Consider the following 19488-nt stretch of genomic DNA (forward strand, 5'->3'; position numbering starts at 1 on the left):
TTGAGCATGATTGCCAAAGTCGATCCATTACTCCACAAGAGAACCGGAATTACCAGGAACAATTTTCCTGATAGAAGTTTAGACTATTTTTCAATTCCTATGGAATAGTGCGTGGACTTTTACGTCTTATACCCTTTCTTTTTAATGAAACACTTTCCCCTGCGTTAAGGAACCATATTCATATGTCAGGAATCTTGGTAGAGTTTCGCACCAAATACATTTAAAAACGTGCATGAACCACACCGAAGTTCAATTCGACAAATATTTATTTCTCAAATATGAGAACTTATCATGGACCCATGTTTGACATAATGAAAGTACGTTCCGTTCTGTAGCGGCTGTAATTTTTTCAGATTTTTTAGAGCCATCCACTATACGTTATACCAATCTGAAAATATTCAAGGTCACGTTTCGCTCACTTGACATGTTCTTCATCGTTTTTAGCCCCAGAATAATATTTACACTCTCAAAAATCTTGAATTCAAGATGATTGCTTAAATGTGCAAAACGAATTATTGAGCCTCGCCGAATATTATTTTTATTTTTAAGATATATTTTGTTTTAAATGTAATATACTATATGTGTTCAGCAAGAGTGATTTTTTGTTTTCTTGTTTTGCATATAACACCCAATGTACGTATTCGGCAAAAGTAATTGATTTCATTGTCTTTGTACGATTAATCGCCACTATATGGATATAACTTTGCAAAATATACTTTTCTAATTGGATGTATTTGGCACAATTTTTTTTACGTCGACGGTGTTTTTGTGACGATACATTATTAACATAAATTCAATGGGAGTTGAAACTTTGTCAAAACTCATATTCAAGGGAAGTGAACCATTAAAAAAGGGTAATAGACTCATGAATCATGTATGAGAAATTCTATTTACAGACAGTATACCAAATTTTTCAATTCACTCGTGAATGTATTTCATGCACATGCCTTTTAATTTTACAAACCAGCTTAAAAGGTTTTCGATAAAATGCAAATTCGAGCGTAATGCTTTAAATTCTCGTGCAAAATTTATATTTATCGTAAAAAATGTGTAAGTATCTAACATACTTAGACTGTACGAAATTTACAAACATATTTAACAGTGCGCGTACATCCGAAACTGAGAAGTAGTTACGCGTCATACGTAATGGTAACGACCGGGTGTAATTTTATTGGCTCGAGTAACGAGCATGAGTGGTATTATGCTTCGAATGATTTTTACTGCACAGTGTGTCGAGTAATGACAGCACCAATAAAGGCTATAGTCGATTTAATTGAATCGTTATGAAAAGTATGACTGTCGCGGAATACATCGGTCGCAAAGGTGATAATTGCATTAATGGCTCGTTTGATTACATATTCCGCGTTACACGTAATCATCGCGTGCGAGGGTACGTATTGATAACGACGTGCGTGATCGATTCAGTAATCAGCCACTGTTAGTTGCAAATAATTTAACACGTCCATTGCACCTCCCTTAGAGTGAATTTCCGAGTAATTAATCGATCTGCACTTCTAATTTCACCGAAAAAGAAAATTAGACAATAAACTTTAAATTGCGATCATTCATTCCTGCACATTCGAAATGATTTATAAATCATTTCTGCACATTCGAAATAATTTATAAATCATTCCTGCACATTCGAAACGATTTATAAATCATTCCTGCACATTCGAAATGATTTATAAATCATTCCTGCACATTCGAAATGATTTATAAATCATTGCTGCACATTCGAAATGATTTATAAATCATTCCTGCACATTCGAAACGATTTATAAATCATTCTTCCACATTCAAAACGATTTATAAATTATTCCTGTACATTCAAAATGATTTATAAATCATTCCTGCATATTCGAAATAATTTATAAATAATTCCTGCACATTCGAAATAATGTATAAATCATTCCTGCACATTCGAAATAATTTATAAATCATTCCTGCACATTCGAATTTATAAATCATTCCTGCACATTCGAAATGATTTATAAATCATTCCTGCACATTCGAAATAATTTATAAATCATTCCTGCACATTCGATACGATTTATAAATCATTTCGAATGTGCAGGAACGAAATATATTTCGCCGAAGTGGGGGAATGGAAATTTCTCCCTTTCTTTCGGCTTCCCAAAAAACGATCGTCGATCCCGTCACGTGACATTGCGCTGGTCATAAACCGAGCAGCAGAGTCTATTGTCAGATAAAGCGGATAAAAGAAGGAAGGCGCGCAATCATTCGCAATCATTTGCCACCACGTTTCACTTCTGGAATCCGCGTTTTTTACGCCGTCGGTGAAATGCAGATACGTGGCGGTATCATTGGCTTTTTCAGGAGTAATAATACACTCGGTCGGCCATTGTTGCTTTCGCAGAAGTGATGCAAACGCTCGTCTGAAGCCGTTTGTAAAGCGGTCCCGTTGGCGTTCGCAGATGTTTCGAGATGGTAAGAGGCACTTGTCTTTCTTCCAGGGCGTAAAGTACATTTTTGCGGAGAGGAATAATTGACGCGTAATAAAATATTCCCCGACTCTTGTTCCGGCTTCCGCAGGTTCAAACTTTCACGGCCCGATCGCAGGTATGAGGAAATAAAGCTGCGGCTTAACAGGTGATAAAATAATTTAATCGCACAATAGCCCAACCTTACTCTTACCGGGGCTACGTAACGCCTTGTATTTACATGACATTGTTAAATAACATCGATTATTTCGGCTAACTCGACAAAGACCCCTTCCATTGGAACGGTGCGCGATAAATAATTGACATCTAATTCACATCTCTATAAGAACAGACTGCCGTACCTACAATTAAGGTGAAACAATTTACAAGAGACGTTAATCAGAGATAATTCACAGAGAAAAATACTTGGTTGAATAGATACAATTTTTGTTTAACCACTGAATACAATTATCACGTGGATAAGTATTCGACTGGTATGACAAAATTCTTTGGTTCGTAACGTTTGGTTAATTACGTTCGATATCGTAATAGATCACATGAAATGTTGTAGTACTTTGGTACTTTTAACCGAAACATTTGGGCTTGATTGACTGAAATATATTCGACAATTAGCAAAGCGATTTAACGGAAACGGTTAAATCGAAGCGAATGAATTCGAGAAAGTGAAAAAAATTTCGGTTCACTTAATAAGAGCGTTTTTTTGAGATTAACCGGATGTAGTCGATCAAAGGAAGTCGTTCAATAAGCCAATTTCTTTTTCTCCGTGTTGAGTAGAATAATGTTTGGGTATTTCGGAAATGCGATCAGTGCCATCCGCTCTTGTGGTAGACCGTTTTGTACACAGGTATCTTGATTGGTACAGGCTTTTCGACAGGTACCGGGATGTGTTTGTACACCTTGAAAGGTACTGGCTTCTCCACTTTGACAGGGATAATCTTCTCCACAGGTGTCGGTACCTTCTTCTCCACCTTGGTGAACACCGGTTTAATTACCTGGATCGAAGGAGAAGAAACACTCTCAATTAAATTCCTCGCAGAGACTTTGTTGCGGACGTTTTTTGAGACTTGGACAAGAATGGAGCACATTGACAAATTTACCTCGTAAGGAACGGGCTGCGGAACCGGAACGGCGACCGGATACGGTTGTGGTACGGTTTGCACCACTGGATGCGGAATCTTGATCTCGACTTCCTTCACCACTGGAATACCTGGGGGAATTCATTACGTTTCTTCGTGACACGTTACCATCTCGCGTTAACCTGAATTATTCAGGTATTCAGGTTAATTAAGAAATAATGAAGAAATAAATCGTAGAGTCTGTCTGAATTCCTTGATCATTCGTACAGGTAAACCAGCGGGGATAAAAAATCAAAAAATTGGAGGAGAACTTTGAGGTCCAGTTCCTCACCAATATGTTTCACCACGGGGATGACTTTGATCCCATGGCCAGCATGGCCGATGCTGATCTGCTCATCCCACCCTCCTTGCCACCCATGCCACCCATGGTCCACGGACTCCAACGGGGTGAGCTCGTGTCCTGGATTTGGAAAATCGATGTCAAATCAATCGTCATCGATTATAGCTATGTCGAAGGAACGAGCACTTAGAGGGGTTGATGGCGACCAAAATTGGCGGGGACGAAGTTAAGCCCATTGAGTGTCAGATAATTCTGATCCTTCTTGGAGAAATATATTTAGAATAATCGAACCATGCTCTCCTAGAGAAATGGCAGGCAGGTCGTGATGATGGTCCAGGGAGATCTCCCCCAAAGTCAATCCACCCCCGTGACCATCGAAACTCCAGAACGAGGCATAGCAGTGTCCGACGAGGCACAAAACGAGGACCTTGAACACATTGACAGACTCTGATATTTTCTTCTAATCCTTTCGACCGACCTAAGCCTTCTATCTGTCATGACACGCGGGGTGAAAAATGGCTACGGAAAAACGGAAACCGAATTTGGCCACCGTGGTCTTGGCGCGTTTCTTTCGTAACCTGTTTCCCTGCTGGGTCGATTTCGTTATCACCGCCTTAGGTCCTTCTTATCCTTCTTTTACGTACGAATGTCCTCATGGTCCTCGCACCTGGTGCCCAAATGTCCCTCGGGAACTCTACGGTGGATAACTCGGGCATCGAAACCTGATCCGGTCACTTATATACCCTACTCTTCATGTTAAAGAACACCAACCCCACTTACCTGTAAAGTACAATCCTACACCTTCACCGGGCCCGCCACTTTATTCCGTTTGTCACCACGGTGGTGGTGCTACTCTTGTGCAATCACACCTAGCTGCTTCACTCGACTTCCGCCTTTCCTTAGTTGATGAAATTCTTTGCTGCCCGATTTTGGTACCTTACATGGAGGAATACTCTCACCCAAGAACATTCTTTTCCCACATTGCGGATGCAAATTTTCCTTTCCTACATTTCTCTTCTGTCACAATCTACATGATGATTGATGCACCCTTAATAAATGAAAAACGTATTTTCAAATCGAAATTATGAAAGTTTACTATAGAATTTTCTTAATCGATGAAATTCTTTGCTGTCCGATTTTTGCACCTTACGTGGAGGAGGATTCTCATCCAAAAATGATCATTCTTGACACATGGATTCAAATGTTTCTCTCCTACGTTTCTCTTCAACATCATGCCGAGCGATGCATGTTAAATAAACAAAACATACTTTCAATTCTGAAACATAAAAATGGCCACAGAAGTTTCTTCCGTCAGCATGGAAAATGCAATTTGAGTGTACGCATGTAGGAAGTGAATTTTCCTTCATAAGGAAGCATTGCAAAGTTCTGCGAGGTAATTTTCCCGCCGAGGAAACCGCCGGATTGGTAATTACCCGTCAAATCACACGAAATTCCTCGAATATGGGGTATTTCCCTAATAAGGAAAATCATGGCATGTACATCACGTTAGAAGTAATCACGCGTCGGCAGTGGATTAAACTTCATTTGCATTCTGGGAAGTTTGAGTGGCACAAGGAATGGGATGGTTAAACGCGATGTAAAGTCCGACAATGAGGACGTAAAAGAAGGTGCGTTTCCTTTTCGAAAATCGTTTCAGTCTCCTGTGGGAGGATTGGTCGACTTGCCTCTCTCGGAGTATGAACGGGGCGGAGAGAAAGACGTCCGGTAATTAATGTCCGACTGGGGGCACTATAAATATCAATTGCGGTTCGCAAAACAATGACAGCCCACGTCTGACTGGTTTCCTACCGCCTGTACTTCCTACGGCGTTTTTCCACCCTCGCATGATCCCCACCTGCACGGCGTGAAAGGGTGTGGAAAAAGTGAAAAAGGAAGTAGATAGAAAGCCACGCACAAACAGCACCCGAAGAGCAATTTTCACTTTCATTTCCTTCTTTCGATTCGGCGATTAAACCGGCTCGCCTTTTCTCGAGCGGTCATCTCCTGGCGAAAAAACGTCAAATTTTTCGTAACGCATGTAAGCCTCCCCTCGAGATTTGCTCATCGCCGCGGAATATTAAAAAAACACGGATTAACAAAAGCCTAGCTCCTTTCAAATCTCCGAGAAAAAAGCCACGCACCAAAAAAACACACAAGGTGCCTTTTTTCCCATTTTACCATGGGTGTGGAGAAACAAGAGAAAAACGAGAGAAAAACCAGGACGCGAATTTGCAATCGATATCTCGTGTACTTTCTTCTCGTTTGTTCATGTCAGGTAATGAAAGTGCGATGCACTTCGCAGACCACCCGAAGGTGCGACTGGAGGAACAAATCCCACCCTGAGGGGAGCAGGAATAAACGGAGGCGAATCTGGACATCTACATCGGACACACCCGATAGTGCCCATCGTCCACGGTCCATTACCCTCGATCAGCTCCGGAAAAGCCGTTCCAGTTCCATCGGCATAGGATTTTTCAACAGCGTCCTCGGCTCCTTCGTGAAGCTCCGCCCTGCCTGGACTTTCTCCGAGAGATGAACGACTCGTCTCAACGAACTTTTTGGTTTTATTTAGAAAACACAACATGTATAAAAAAGGAGTCGCAGCGAATCTACGGTAGAACGAGATATATATAGATATATACACAAAACAATAACAACGGGAACGAGAGTGGAGCCGCTGCGCCGTTTTTCGAGGACTTTCTCCGGTGTCAAGGCAAGCCGAGGTATCCGGGGTCCCTCCGTTCCTCAAGGTGTACGTCGCGATGTTTCTATTCTTCGGGTTCCCTGAAGACGATGACCGGGTTCCTCCTGTTTCCTGGTCGGGGAACATCTCCGGCTCCTACCCTAGTGGTGCTGGTGGTGACTCTTCGCGTGGTGGTAGATGGTCTTGTAGACAGGGATGCGGATGGGGTAGGGCTTGACCACGGGAACGGGGATGTGTTTTTCGATGTGGATGGGTACTGGTTTCTCAACGGGCACGGGGATGTGTTTCTCCACCGCGTAGGGAACCTTCTTCTCCACCGGGACCGCTACTGTCTTCACCACCTGGATGGGCACCGGATGAGGAACTGGAACCGCCACTGGGTATGGTTGAGGAACGCCAACCGCGACGGGATGAGGCACGTTGATCTTCACTGGATGAGGAACAGGTACCCCTGGAACGAGATCATCGATGAAGACCTGGCACCGATTTCAGGTGATCGGAAGAGCTCGTCAGGGTCCACCTGAGCACCTGATCTAAGAAGAGGCCCGGGCACTTACCTATCTCTTTGTACACCGGCACCGCCACGGGCTTGGTGACTTCGACGTGTTCGGATACTGGAACACTGTGGATGTAGCTCTGGCCTCCATCGAGGTTGATCCCTCCTCCACCATGGCCGATCTCGTTTTCGCCGTGGCCTCCGCCGTAGCTGTCGAAGGACCCATAGGAATTCCCATAGGAACCCCCGTAGGAGCCCCCATAGGAACCCTGGTGGCCTCCAGCTCCGAAACCCGATGACTGGGACTCGTCACCTCCTGAGCTCTCATATCCCCCATGGCCTCCATAGTCGCCATAGCCGCCATAGCTGCCATAGCCCTCGCCGCCGGAGCTGCCTATACTTTCGTGGTCCGATCTGTCGATCTGCATCCCCAAGCCGAAGCCGCTGGACAGGAGGAACTGGCCGCCATGATCGTGCACCACTATGGGGTAAGCCGTGCTCAGGGACACCAGGGAAAGAAGGGCCTGAAAATCGTCCGGTAAGTACCTCCCCATACATTTTTCGGCAAAAGATTCGCCGTAATTCGAAATCCCCCGTTACTCACGATTCTGTACATGGCAAGCCACGTGGGATTGAATATGTGCACCGTGCAGCTGCTGGTGAAAGAAGGTCTCTCCTAGAACTGATACATCTTCGCCCATTTCTCGTCTTAATATACCGAGCAGCCTTTCACTGTCGCCGAATTCGTTTTGTCCGGATTTTCCCCCGGGAATCCGACCGCGAGCCAGCCAACACTTTTCCCGGGCCGCGAGGCCAGTCCCATAAAAATTATTGTCCATATCTCATACGTGTGGGGGTGGGACCACGAAGGTCAATTCTTTTTCAGGTCAGAGTGAGCGTACCGGGGCTAGGCAAAGTCATGTCTTTCCTCCACGGAATTTCGAATGCTCCGATACTTGACAACTGTTTCCCTTCGCCTCGACATTGAATTCGCACGTTTCTTCGGTTCTGTATGGATATGTGCATTCACCGGTAACCGTTTGCTCCTCGGCTTTTACCGTTCTTGACTTTTGCCGGTCTCGATTCGGTAACTCCGATTCGGTGATTCGGCTCTTTTCTTCTGTAACTCGGTCCTATTACTTCCCCTTGCATGACGTGCTTCTTTCCCTTGACCGAGGCTCCTCCCTCGGCTTTCTTGCCGGTCGCGATCGCGTGACTTGGACCGAGTTACCTTGAAGATTCCACTTAGAGGAGATCACCTCGCCCAGAAGAAGCTGCCAGGAGAAGTTCCCGAGGCACCATGGCCCGTTTTCAATCGGACGCGAATTTCCAAGGAAAAATGAAGACAAAGAATCGGTGCCTGGTCGCCGTGCGCATCTAAGAGAAACTTCTAATTTTCAGGGAATTATCCGATATTATTGGTTATTCTTAATTATTCTGACAGAATAACCCACTAACGCTAAGGGAAATATTTATTTATTGTTTCTATAATATAATACTTGTACTGATAAATACCAATCTTTATAGCCGGGGGTTTCGATGTCAACTTCGCTAAATTCTTCTTTCATTTCGAAAAGGACTATTACCCTGCTTTGTCAAAAATCAAAAGTCTACTCCTAGCGGCCTGATTTTCCGGAATTTCTGGAAGATGTTTCTTCGCGTATGAATTTATCCTGCTCATGATAATTCATACATCGACCGAAAGGACGAATACACTTGCGAATTAGACAGCCATACATCGGTCATTCCGCAGGTATATTTCGCATAACATGCGAATTTTCACATCCTACCGTGCCATAAGAATTTTCATTAAAAAAAAAAGTAATACCCTGCTTTGTCAAAAATCAAAAGTCTACTCTTAGCGGCCTGATTTTCCGGAATTTCTGGAAGATGCGATTTTCTTCGCGTGCGAATTTATCCTGTTCATGATAATTCATACATCGACCGAAAGGACGAATACACTAGCGAATTAGACGGCCACACATCGGTCATTTCTCAGGTATATTTCGCGTAACATGCGAATTTTCATGTCCTACCGTTCCATAAGAATTTTCATTTCGAAAAGGACTAATACCCTGCTTTGTCAAAACTCACGAATCAACTCCTAGCAGCCTGATTTTTCTGAATTTACTGAAGTCGTGGCATTTTCTTTGCGTATGAATTTTTCCCAGTCATGTTAATTCATACATCGACCGAAAGGACTAATACACTTGCGAATTAGACGGCCACACATCGGTCATTTCGCAGGTATATTTCGCATAACATGCGAATTTTCACGTCCTACCGTGCCATAACAATTTTCATTTAAAAAAAAAGTAATACCCTGCTTTGTCAAAAATCAAAAGTCTACTCCTAGCGGCCTGATTTTCCGGAATTTCTGGAAGAAGTGGCATTTCCTTCGCGTATGAATTTTTCCTGTTCATATTAAATCATAAACTGGCAGGAAGGATGAATCCACTCGCAAATCAGACGGTCTTATATCGGTCGTTTTTCAGAAGACATGTTCCAATCCATGTGGAGAGAGCATAACGAGTGTGCTCTCAAGACCACGTTCCGTAGGCAGCACTTACCATCTAATTAGCAATCGCAAGATTGCGGCAATTAAGAAGAAACGATCCCCCCTGAGAGGGGATCTCCATAGGCGAGCCGACGGACTTTCCTTCGCAGTTATGAAAAGTGCATTTCCCTCTCAAAATCGCATTCGGAGGAACTTTCGACCCCAGGAAGCGGTCCTTGGAACCGAGTCCGAGGGTCCATCTCAAAGCGATCTTGAAGAGAAGATGCAGAGAGGAAAGGAGTCGTCCCCATTCAGGGTCGAGTTCGCCTGGATACGTACCTCTGTAAAAAAGCGGTCCACTTCCTCGGGATATTTCCATAAGTTAATAACAATCGAGGCGCCACGACATCCCCTCAAAAGCGGTCGTCCTTAATTTCATTTTAATATCTCCATCGCGGGGGGCTTTGCTCGACTTATTTTAACGCGAACTTCTCTCCTCGGTTACCATTTATTACGCCCGTGAATTCATTGTCACTTCGGAAGAGATATTCCCGCGCTTCGGACAATTTGAATAAATAAGGAATCCTTCGATCCTCGGGGAGCGGTAATTTAAAGCCGAGTACGAAGTTCATCATGCATATAAAGGGGGCTGCTAAGAAAGGAGAGCAGCATCTACGTTGGCATGATTCATGGTCGTAATATCCCAGGTGAATACCCCGGTGGAAAGCCACCCACAACTTCTTCCTATAAATCTGCATCATCAACTGTACATAAACTTCGTAACGATTACGAGGCGTTCAACATCACCAGGCTCTCTTATAATGCCAAGGGAAATAAGAAGGCGAACAATCGCGACCTTATTTCCAAGTTCTTCACGCAAAGGGATTCTTCCTCCAGTCTTGTCGCTGCAATTAACTGCCTAAAGACTTGTTATTAAAAGAGCGACCGGATAAACTTTTCAGGAACTTGACCGCGGGATTATGTAAACGTGAATTCTCTCGAAGCTGCAAGTAGATCTGGGATCATTGCACCGACATACGCGTTCATTCCGTGTAGAAAGTACGTACGGTAAAAACTGACTATTAACACTTTAGAGCCCGAAGAAGGAAGCTTTACGAAGCAGAGGCATAAGGTATCAGTCTAATAACTGGGGTTCCTTATTACGGTAATTAATAACGCGAGAAGAAAATTAATTATTCAATCCTGGATCGAATAATAGGAAAAATGGAGATCTCCATATCGTGGATGTAATGATTTAACTATCGGTCTCGGGCTTATCAAGGTGCAATTAAACCTAGAATTGAAGGAAAGGAAAAGTGGAGCTCTCGGGTGTTCCGACAAAAAGCCTCTACCGCCTGTGAATTTATTATTCATCGCCTGTGCATGGTTTATTATGCAGATTTGCAGGGAGCGGTACTCGTCGAAACCTATCGCCGGACTTTATCGCCGTCTCCAGGAAGATTAGGAGCTGGTCTCAAATGAAAGGAAAAGTTCGTCTCGTTGACTTAGTGGTTTTATTTCACGGAGGAAACATAACATTTCTATATATACACATCTCTTAACGCAAAGTGAAGAAAACTTAACAAGGAGTTTACGAAGACTAATGCGAATCACTAGCTCCCTCCTCATAATGGCACGGCGGATACAGCTCGTAGAAAATCAAGAAACATGACAAAAGTCGACTGGAAAACTCAAACTCAAGACCTCAAAGTTAACTTTAACATCTCCAGCATCGTTCGCGAGACAAAACTCGGAGAGAGAAAAATGAAGAAAATTCTAAAACTGAAAACCATGAATTAAAAATCAGTCTATCGATCCTCCGCCGAGGAGATCGAATTTGATTGAGCAGTTAACTACCAACTAATGCGACCACCCATGGCCATGACTCTTGACCCTGTGGAAGATGTGCTTGTAAATCGGCACGTGGATCGGATAAGGCTTTTCCACGGGAACGGGGATATGCTTTTCCACGGGAATCGGGATGTGTTTTTCCACAGGAACAGGGATGATCTTCTCGACAGGGTAGGGCACCCTCTTTTCGACCGGAACCGCGATCGTTTTGACGACCGGAATTGCGACCGGTTGGGCCACCGGAACATGGACCGGATACGGCTGTGGCACGCCGATGGCGACCGGATGCGGAACCGGAATGGCCACCGGCTGAGCTACGGGGACCCCTGGAAAAAATGGTCAAATTTTTCATGAAACTCCCTTGGACCTTAGAAATCGGTCTTTGACCGTGGAAGGTAATCAGAGAAAAGGGGATGATGGATGCTCACCGATGTCTTTGTAGACCGGCACCGGTACTGGTTTCGTCACTTCAATGTGTTGGCCGATCTGCACCGCATGGGCGTACTGGTGCTGGACGTGACCGCCACCAAGACCATGGCCAAGACCATGATCGAGGCCATTTCCTAGACCGTGGCCTCCACCATGGTAGCCGGAATCACCCAGCCTGGAGAACGGGTATTTCGTAAGTATACGATATTAATAATATTACTGATATTATAACCATTAGTATTAATATTTTCAGGTTTGATAAACTCACCCCTCCCATCCTCCAGCACTGCCGTACTCGTCAGAGGCCAGAGTAGTTCCCACAAAGCAGGCAACCACGATCTAAAAATTCAGATACGGTCGTTAAAGAGGCTAGGGACATAAAAAATGGAGTCACAGTGACGGGGTAATTATCTAAATTATCTCGGCCTTAATGGTTGGGTCCACTTTCCCTGAAGAAGGCGTAACACGAGGAAGAAAAAAAGTCGGGGCAAGAACGAGACGTTTCTTTGGTGGGTGTCCTTATCAGTGGTCGGGATCCTCCGAGGTTCCCCGGTTCTAATTTCACGTTCCGGCCGACGCGACGGTCGATAAAAATCACCCGTAAAACCGGGAAAAATCTGTCGATCGCGATCACGCAGGTCCTTTCTAACCGACTCCACGTGAACGGTCCTTCCCCGAGTGCTCCTCTCGTCCGATCGGATCGAGGACTGTTGGTATCTCGATCGGCTTTCGCCATTGTGCGCCTACAAAGCCGGCACTTCCTTCCGGCCCGGGGAAAATCTCCCCCGTACTCACCGGCAGGAGCATGTTTTGCTCGTTCTGGGCGACAATGTTATTAATTTAAGTGCTTGGACAGCCAATGGGACACTACGGGTCTCGGGCAATGGATCGCTCGTTTTTATAGGTGTATCACTTTCTCCCTCTCCTGGTCTGGTGATCGGCGCCTCTCGGAAACCGGACCGGCGTGGACGGCACGACGCCAACATGGATCCGATTCGCGAGACGAATCGGGAGATCCGAGACCCAGAGAGATTCGACACTGCATCCGACCGTAGGTCTCGATTACTGGGATGAAAAGCTCGCGGAAGGAACGGATCGGCCGGCTTTCATCCACTCTAGAGGCCCTAGGGACCCTAAAGAGGAACTTCAGGGGATTCTTGAAGGGGGACTCGAAGAACGCGGTGAACGTTCACAGTGGAGTGCACGGAGAAGTCGGTCCGCTCCTGGCGTGTCGATGAAAGTTCTTCCCCCTTTCCTTCGTGAATGGGGATACCCTCCATTTGGGCTGGGCAATCAGATTGACCAAAGAAGAAGGAATCCCAGGACTGAAGACGAAGGAAACGAGACGTTGCAGGGAAGAAAATACCAACATGGATCCAACCCGCGAGAAAAATCGGACGATCCATGACCCAATGAGACTCGACTCTGTCTCTAACTTTCGGTCTCGATTCTTGGGATGAAAAGCTCACGGAAGGAACGGATCGGTCGGCTTTCATCCACTCTAGAGGCCCTAGGGACCCTGAAGAGGAACTTCAGGGAATTCTTGAAGAGGAACTTGGAGAACGTTCTCAACGTTCGTCATGGAGTGCACGGAGAAGTCGCTTTGCCCCTGGACGCGCTTTCCTCTTCCGACGAAGCTTTTCTTCATAGATGGAGTCCATTTGAGATGAAAAACCAGCTGGACAGTGGCGAGTCCTCTCTTCGCCGTCGATGACCCTGAAGAGCCCTAAATACAATTCTTTCTGAATTTTTTGTAATTTTTCAGACGAAGGTCGTATTGGCATTGAATCGTCATTTTCTTTCTACGCCAAAGGAGCTTTTTGTAAAGATATTATCTATTCCTCTTCCGTAAATTCAATTTAAATGTTTAGGTTCACGGAGAGTACTTGGAAGCCTGAAAATGGGGATTTGTACACAATAAACCTGGTTTATGCTCCTCTTGGACGTAAGTGCCCTCGTTTCTCGAAAAAGCGTAGCAAGCTTGACTCTTAAACTCGAACAAGGAAGAAGTTCAACTTGCAGCCTTCAACATGGTATACTCAATGTTAAAAGAAGTGTTAAAAAGAGACAATGTACATTTTTAACCGGCATTGTATCGGCGGTTTAATCAATAAACGGGAGAAAGACTATAAAATTGTGGTTGCACTGGTTTATTGAATCATTTTACATTCAGCGCAATACCGGAATATTCAGTAATGCTTGTCGTTGCATAAGTGTCAAGGTCGCAGTCGATAATCCAGGCCGGAATCGACGTGGAGATTTTTGAGCAGCCAAGTGCAGCGATGGCGGAATCTACCCAGCTCCAGGATGATCAGGGAGAGTGGGGAAGATCGCAGGAAGAAAGTAGAGTAAATAAAGGTAGCGAAAGAGAAGGTAAAAGGAGCAAACCGAGCCAAAAAGACCACGGAATGAAAGTACCATCCGGTACAGTGTGAAAGGTGGAGTGCTCATTTAATGTAACGACCGCATCACTCGAGCGATGCGTTTATCGAGAATCTATTTCGAAGGTCTTCCAGAGTCCCGTCGCCGATGCTTTGAGCTCGGCGAAATTGAATTCTCCGAGAAAGCTCCTTCGTTTAAATAAAGTTGAAAGGATCCGCGACACATGGGGACCAATGGCGACGCCACGTTCGAGACATGGCTCTCTAATTTTTGCCGGGACTTTCTTTTCCTCGAGATCGATTCAGGTTTCTAGATTTACGAATTATCCGCAGGTCAGCGGATTCCCTCCTCCCCCCGTCTTTAATTTATTCCCCGGGGAATTTCGCCATTAATAGCCCGGTTAAAAAATAAATGTCATTCGAGGCTCGTCGATTCAATCGAAGCGAGCGATTTTCCCCTTTACGGAAAGGGAAGATATAAGAAGAAGAGGTATCGGTGATCTGCTGCTTTCCAAAGTGCCATCCGCTTCCCGGAAGCGAAGTCGTATAGATTCAAATGGCCCGCCTTTCTTTATCCCTTTTTACCCCTGCAGTTTGTTCTGCATTTTTCGAAGAATGCCCACTTTCTGGGTACCTCGTAAATCCCGTCGGGGAAACATGGAGCAGAGTCGCTTTCGTTCAGGGGAGAAAAATCTCTGGGGGAAAAAATGTAACAGGGTCCGGAGCCGGAAATTGAGCGGAGGACGTCCAGCAATTTTATTACAGGAATTTTATCGAACAAGTGGCTGCAAGAAACGCTGTCTACTTCTCTCGGGAATCAAAGGGTGTAACCCAGCCATCTTCGAGTCATTGATTCGACGTTTTCTCCCGGACCCTGATTCCGCTTACGTTCGGGCTAAGGACGACCGCAAATCGATCGTTTCCTTGACTTTTCGCGTTTCTAAAAATTGGCCTGGTCAAAGAGAGAGACGGACACCAGAGACCAAGTGAAAGGGTCCTCGAAAAAAGACCGGGGGGCAGGAAGCTACCTCTTCGGCAACGTCCAGTCGCTGCACCGGATGTAGCCTGCGAGGTGGGCTTCGTGTTGCACGTAACTGGACACTGACCTTACTTCTTCCTGGGTTGCTCTCCGTCTTGCTGGGAACGAGTCTCAGCGATCTCGATACTTTCACTACCTATTACTTTCATTCTAGGACAATGTCATCTCCTTCCGGTTCCTCTTACGCGTCCAGATCTAACAAACGAAATTAGAAGAGATCCACATCATCGAGTGAACAAAGAAACGTGATTTGTTCGGAATAAAGAGCAAAGAAAGAAATAATGCTCAGATAATGGCGTTGCCTCCTTCCGGTCCCTCTTACGCGTCCAGAGCTACTGAAATAGTTTGGCAGAGCTTTACTTCATCAGCTCTCAAAGGAACCTGGTTTATTCCCAACAAAGAGCTTCCACGACAAGATATGACAAGAAGACACTGAAATCTAAGAGTATAAACTTAAATTTTTAAAGGTTGAAACAATTCCTCTTTCGCGGTTGGACTTACCGAAACAACATATGAACCTTCTACCTCGTCCAAGAAATAAAGGAACAGGATATAGTCGTGTGCGAAACGTGGTTTATTCGTAACAAGGAGCTTACAAGAGAGGATAACATGACATTAAAACATATCAGAATGTTAGTGAGTACAAAATACATCCCATAAACTAAAACCTAAATAGAGTAACTCATGGAGTGGGAATTACTGAGTGGGGCCGACACTCTCCTGTTGTTGGTAGCCAAATCAGCCGTAGGGGAATTAGTCCCTTGGAGAACCAGCAATTTCAGCAAGACGGAGCCAAGTTCGTTCCTGAAGACGGCGGACACCGTGTAATTCACTCCACCAGCTGGAGGGCTGGGACTTGATGTAACTTTCCTACCCCCAGGGATGGTAGGATGATTTCTCCGACGCAGCATTCTGTAATGCGTTCGCAATGGCGTTCTGCTTTGCGGCGATAATGTCCTTCTCCTGAAACAGAAGCAGGACCAGATTCCAGGTGATTCAGGTTAGTCGGGTTGGTCGAGCTGCTCCGGGAAGCGACGAACCTTGGCTTCCTCCTCGCTGCGAGTGATCTGCTTGTCGACGTCCTGCTTTCGTAATTCTGCAGCCGTGTCTGCAGCATTTCTCTGGATAGCTGCAGCTGCAGCTGCCTCCCTTGCCGCGGCAACCCTCTGTGCAGCTGCAACGGCTTCCTTCAGGGTGGCCAGCTTTTGCTGAAGAGCCACCAACTGCTGAGCACTGGCGCGAGCATCAGCCTGCGCATGCGCCGAGATCTCTTCAGACCTAGAAGAGTAGTCAGCGGGTAAATAGAAGTTACCTCTATATTAACATTTATCCCGGAAATTCGATGGAATGGAAGTTAACCCCATATTAATTCCTCATTTATCATTCATCATGAAGGTAATCTTATATGAACATTTCTCCCGAAAATTCGATAGAATGGAAGTTAAGCCCATATTAATATTCCTCATTCATCATGCAAGTAACCCTATATTAACATTTCTCCTGGAAATTTGACAGAATGGAAGTTAACCCCATATTATTATTCCTCATTCATCATGAAGGTAACCCTACATTAGCATTCCTCATGGAAATTTCAAATTAAGTCAAGTCTCATACCAAAGCAAGCACGTCAAATTTGCTTCCCCATACACAGCACTGGGTGAAACAAGTATCTGTCCTGTGTACGTAGATGTACACAAATATGTAGGAGTATTGCATGCTTCAAGCGCATGTACCGTATATTTGCGCAAATTGCAAGCACTTGCGGAGCGATGCAATTCACCACTAGACAATGCTCATTGCAAGTTAGCAGAACTTAATGTGTTCACCGTTTACTCGAAATTCGGCGTTCATCATTACAAACGAAGGACAATATAGAGTTTATTCAGGAAAAACGGAGTCCTTGTAGTGTGCGCTTTGCCTTCGTTGAACTTCGTTTACCCAAACAATCTGAAAGTACTCTGAGACTCTGTAGAACAAGAAGAAAACGTGTGGACATTTAGTAATTCCTCAGCGAGCTTAAAATTGCCAACACTTGTGTGATCAACATCACAAGGATGAGTCCATTAACGTATTTTATTATTATCTCGGATTAATTGCCACATGAAGAGATCGCCTTTCTCAAAGAACATCTCGGCAACAAATATGGTGCAAGCCCGGTGTGCGTGATTATTGTACATTTGCATTAAGTGCTTCACATTGAAAAATAAGTACTACGATATGTTTTCTGCATGGCAGGGTGCACACCAGACGCATGCACTCAGCTCTCAGAAAATACTTCAAGAAGCATGAAATGAAGTTAAGTACTTGCGTATATCTACGCGCATAGATCAGGCATTTGTTTCAAGTGCCTTGCGTGGTTGAGTAAATGTTGCGTGCTTGTTGTACGTATACTTTATGTGCAAACTGCCGGAGATCGAGACCATTTTCAGTGGAAATCTTTCTGCGTGCGTTGCAGACAGAAAAACCGGCGTCGTCGTTGAGATACCTTTGAGTAGCTTCGCGAGCCGCTGCCTCCTTGGCCAGGGCGATTTTTTGCTGAAGAAGTGCAGCTTGTTTCGCTTCGCCGACGCGATGCTGAGCTACCAGAACGTTGTGGTTGGCTTCCTTGGCCTGCTGGACGGCTCTGACGACTTCCGGGGGATAGGCGATCCCAGGAGTGATGGGTGAGGAGTCCTTCAGCGCCTGGACCACGAAGGCACGTATGGATTTGTAGGAAATCCTAGACGAAGGTATCCAAAGGACTAAATGTAAACATATAGGTACCTGGACGGCGACGTTATGCGTAGCTTGAAGCTGGATCTGTCCTAGAGCGAGGTCGGAAGAAGGTGATGGTCCCCATCCCAGAGGTGCGAAGTTGTTCGGTGCCCATCCTGAGGACCCAAAACTTGGACCAGCACCGAAAGCGTCGAATCCATGTTGCCCGAAAAGCGCCACTCCTCTCTTTTGCTTGGGCATCAGCTCCTGGTCTGCGCCAACAGCAGCCAGGGCGCAAGTCAAAGCCACCTAGAAGACGACGTTGCAAGTAAACCGCTCAAGTTTGAATGTTGGGGCTTCGTTGCATCCGAAAATTACCACACATGCGATCTTCATCTTGTTGAATTCTCGTCGATGGTACTGATGCTCTAGGGACTCCTGCAGGTCGGTATATATACAGGTTGCGACATGGAGAGGAAAACATAATCGGCGAATTAATAAGGACCATTAAGACTGCGGGAAAAAGTGAGCGCACGTAGGACATTGATTGCGGGTCTTGGGGTCTCGTAATGACGATTGGGCGACGTTCAATTATGGCGACGGCCATTTCTGGAAGCGCAATTTCAGTCCTAAACCGGACGCTATCTCTCCTGTTATCTCTGCAGAATTTCAGGAAATCATCTCGCGAGGGCGGCTCCCGTCACGTACTTCCGGCTTTCTGGATTCGGTGCGACTCCACCGCTGAATGGAATCGATTCTTCAGGAATTGATTGGAAATCGGTCGTTGCTCCCGGAAAATTTGGCCCTGGATAGTACGTGGGAGCATTCTAATTGGTTTGAAAAAGTTCCGCAACAGGCGCAGTCTTGGCTAGACGTTCTGACAGGTGCAACAGGTGAGGGTACGAAATAAAACAGAATATCGGTGCAGTGGACATTTTCAAATAGATGTTATATGAATTCTCTGACACTGTTTTTTATTCTTTCTGGCGTGGTATTTGGGTGATAAATCAAGGGACTTTTTATTCCACTTTTAAATTGAGTAGAATTGTTCATGAAAGTTAGATTAATTCCGACTGGAACCTTTCAGAGTGGATTTCCGTTTAAATTAAAAATAAAAGCCGCCGCTATTTCGTCCTGATAAGAGAAAAACTCTTGCCTATAAATTCAGGATTACTATGAGATACTTGCAGGAATTTTCAAGATGATCAAGAAAGGTGGCAAAAACGCAGAAATAATGTTATTTTATTAACTGTAACAATTTAATTTATGGAAAATGTGGAGGACGATAAGGAAGGAAGCGTTCCAAGGGCAACGGTTGCCTGAAGATTCTTCGTTACATTATGAAAATCCACAATTCAAACTTAATGCTTATAACTTAATTACAACTATTCGTGCGGACCGCAGCGCGCCAGAAAGACAGGAAATTCCTCTCATCTCCGTCTTTTAAATCCCAAATTTATCCTCCAGGACCCACCGAGCGGCGATTAGGCGCCAATCCCGAAAAGACTTGGAACTCTGG

At 45.0% G+C, this 19488-nt stretch overlaps 3 protein-coding genes across 3 annotated transcripts; all 3 read right to left on the reverse strand.

Annotated features, from left to right (window-relative positions):
* Window positions 1-3265: 3265 nt before the first annotated feature.
* Window positions 3266-4534, reverse strand: LOC105698595 (proline-rich protein 4-like). Its single transcript, XM_023433254.1, has 5 exons — window positions 4523-4534; window positions 4170-4305; window positions 3870-3998; window positions 3560-3669; window positions 3266-3454 (listed from the first exon to the last, which is right to left on the reverse strand). The coding sequence occupies exons 1-5, from the start codon at window positions 4532-4534 to the stop codon at window positions 3266-3268; spliced, it is 576 nt and encodes a 191-aa protein (XP_023289022.1).
* A 2188-nt stretch (window positions 4535-6722) lies between these two features.
* LOC105698596 lies at window positions 6723-12662 on the reverse strand. The gene is made up of 7 exons (XM_012422973.1): window positions 12651-12662; window positions 12124-12194; window positions 11855-12030; window positions 11437-11752; window positions 7683-7734; window positions 7140-7602; window positions 6723-7033 (listed from the first exon to the last, which is right to left on the reverse strand). Exons 1-7 carry the CDS (start codon window positions 12660-12662, stop codon window positions 6723-6725), a joined length of 1401 nt encoding a protein of 466 aa, XP_012278396.1.
* Window positions 12663-16145: 3483 nt separating this feature from the next.
* On the reverse strand, window positions 16146-18387 carry LOC105698597. The gene is made up of 5 exons (XM_012422974.2): window positions 18348-18387; window positions 18039-18278; window positions 17761-17957; window positions 16316-16553; window positions 16146-16238 (listed from the first exon to the last, which is right to left on the reverse strand). The coding sequence occupies exons 1-5, from the start codon at window positions 18363-18365 to the stop codon at window positions 16146-16148; spliced, it is 786 nt and encodes a 261-aa protein (XP_012278397.1). The 5' UTR covers window positions 18366-18387.
* Window positions 18388-19488: the final 1101 nt, after the last annotated feature.

Source organism: Orussus abietinus, unplaced genomic scaffold (genome assembly GCF_000612105.2).
Source record: "Orussus abietinus isolate OABI.00-Male unplaced genomic scaffold, Oabi_2.0 scaffold31, whole genome shotgun sequence".
In the NCBI taxonomy this organism is placed as follows: Eukaryota; Metazoa; Arthropoda; class Insecta; order Hymenoptera; family Orussidae; genus Orussus; species Orussus abietinus.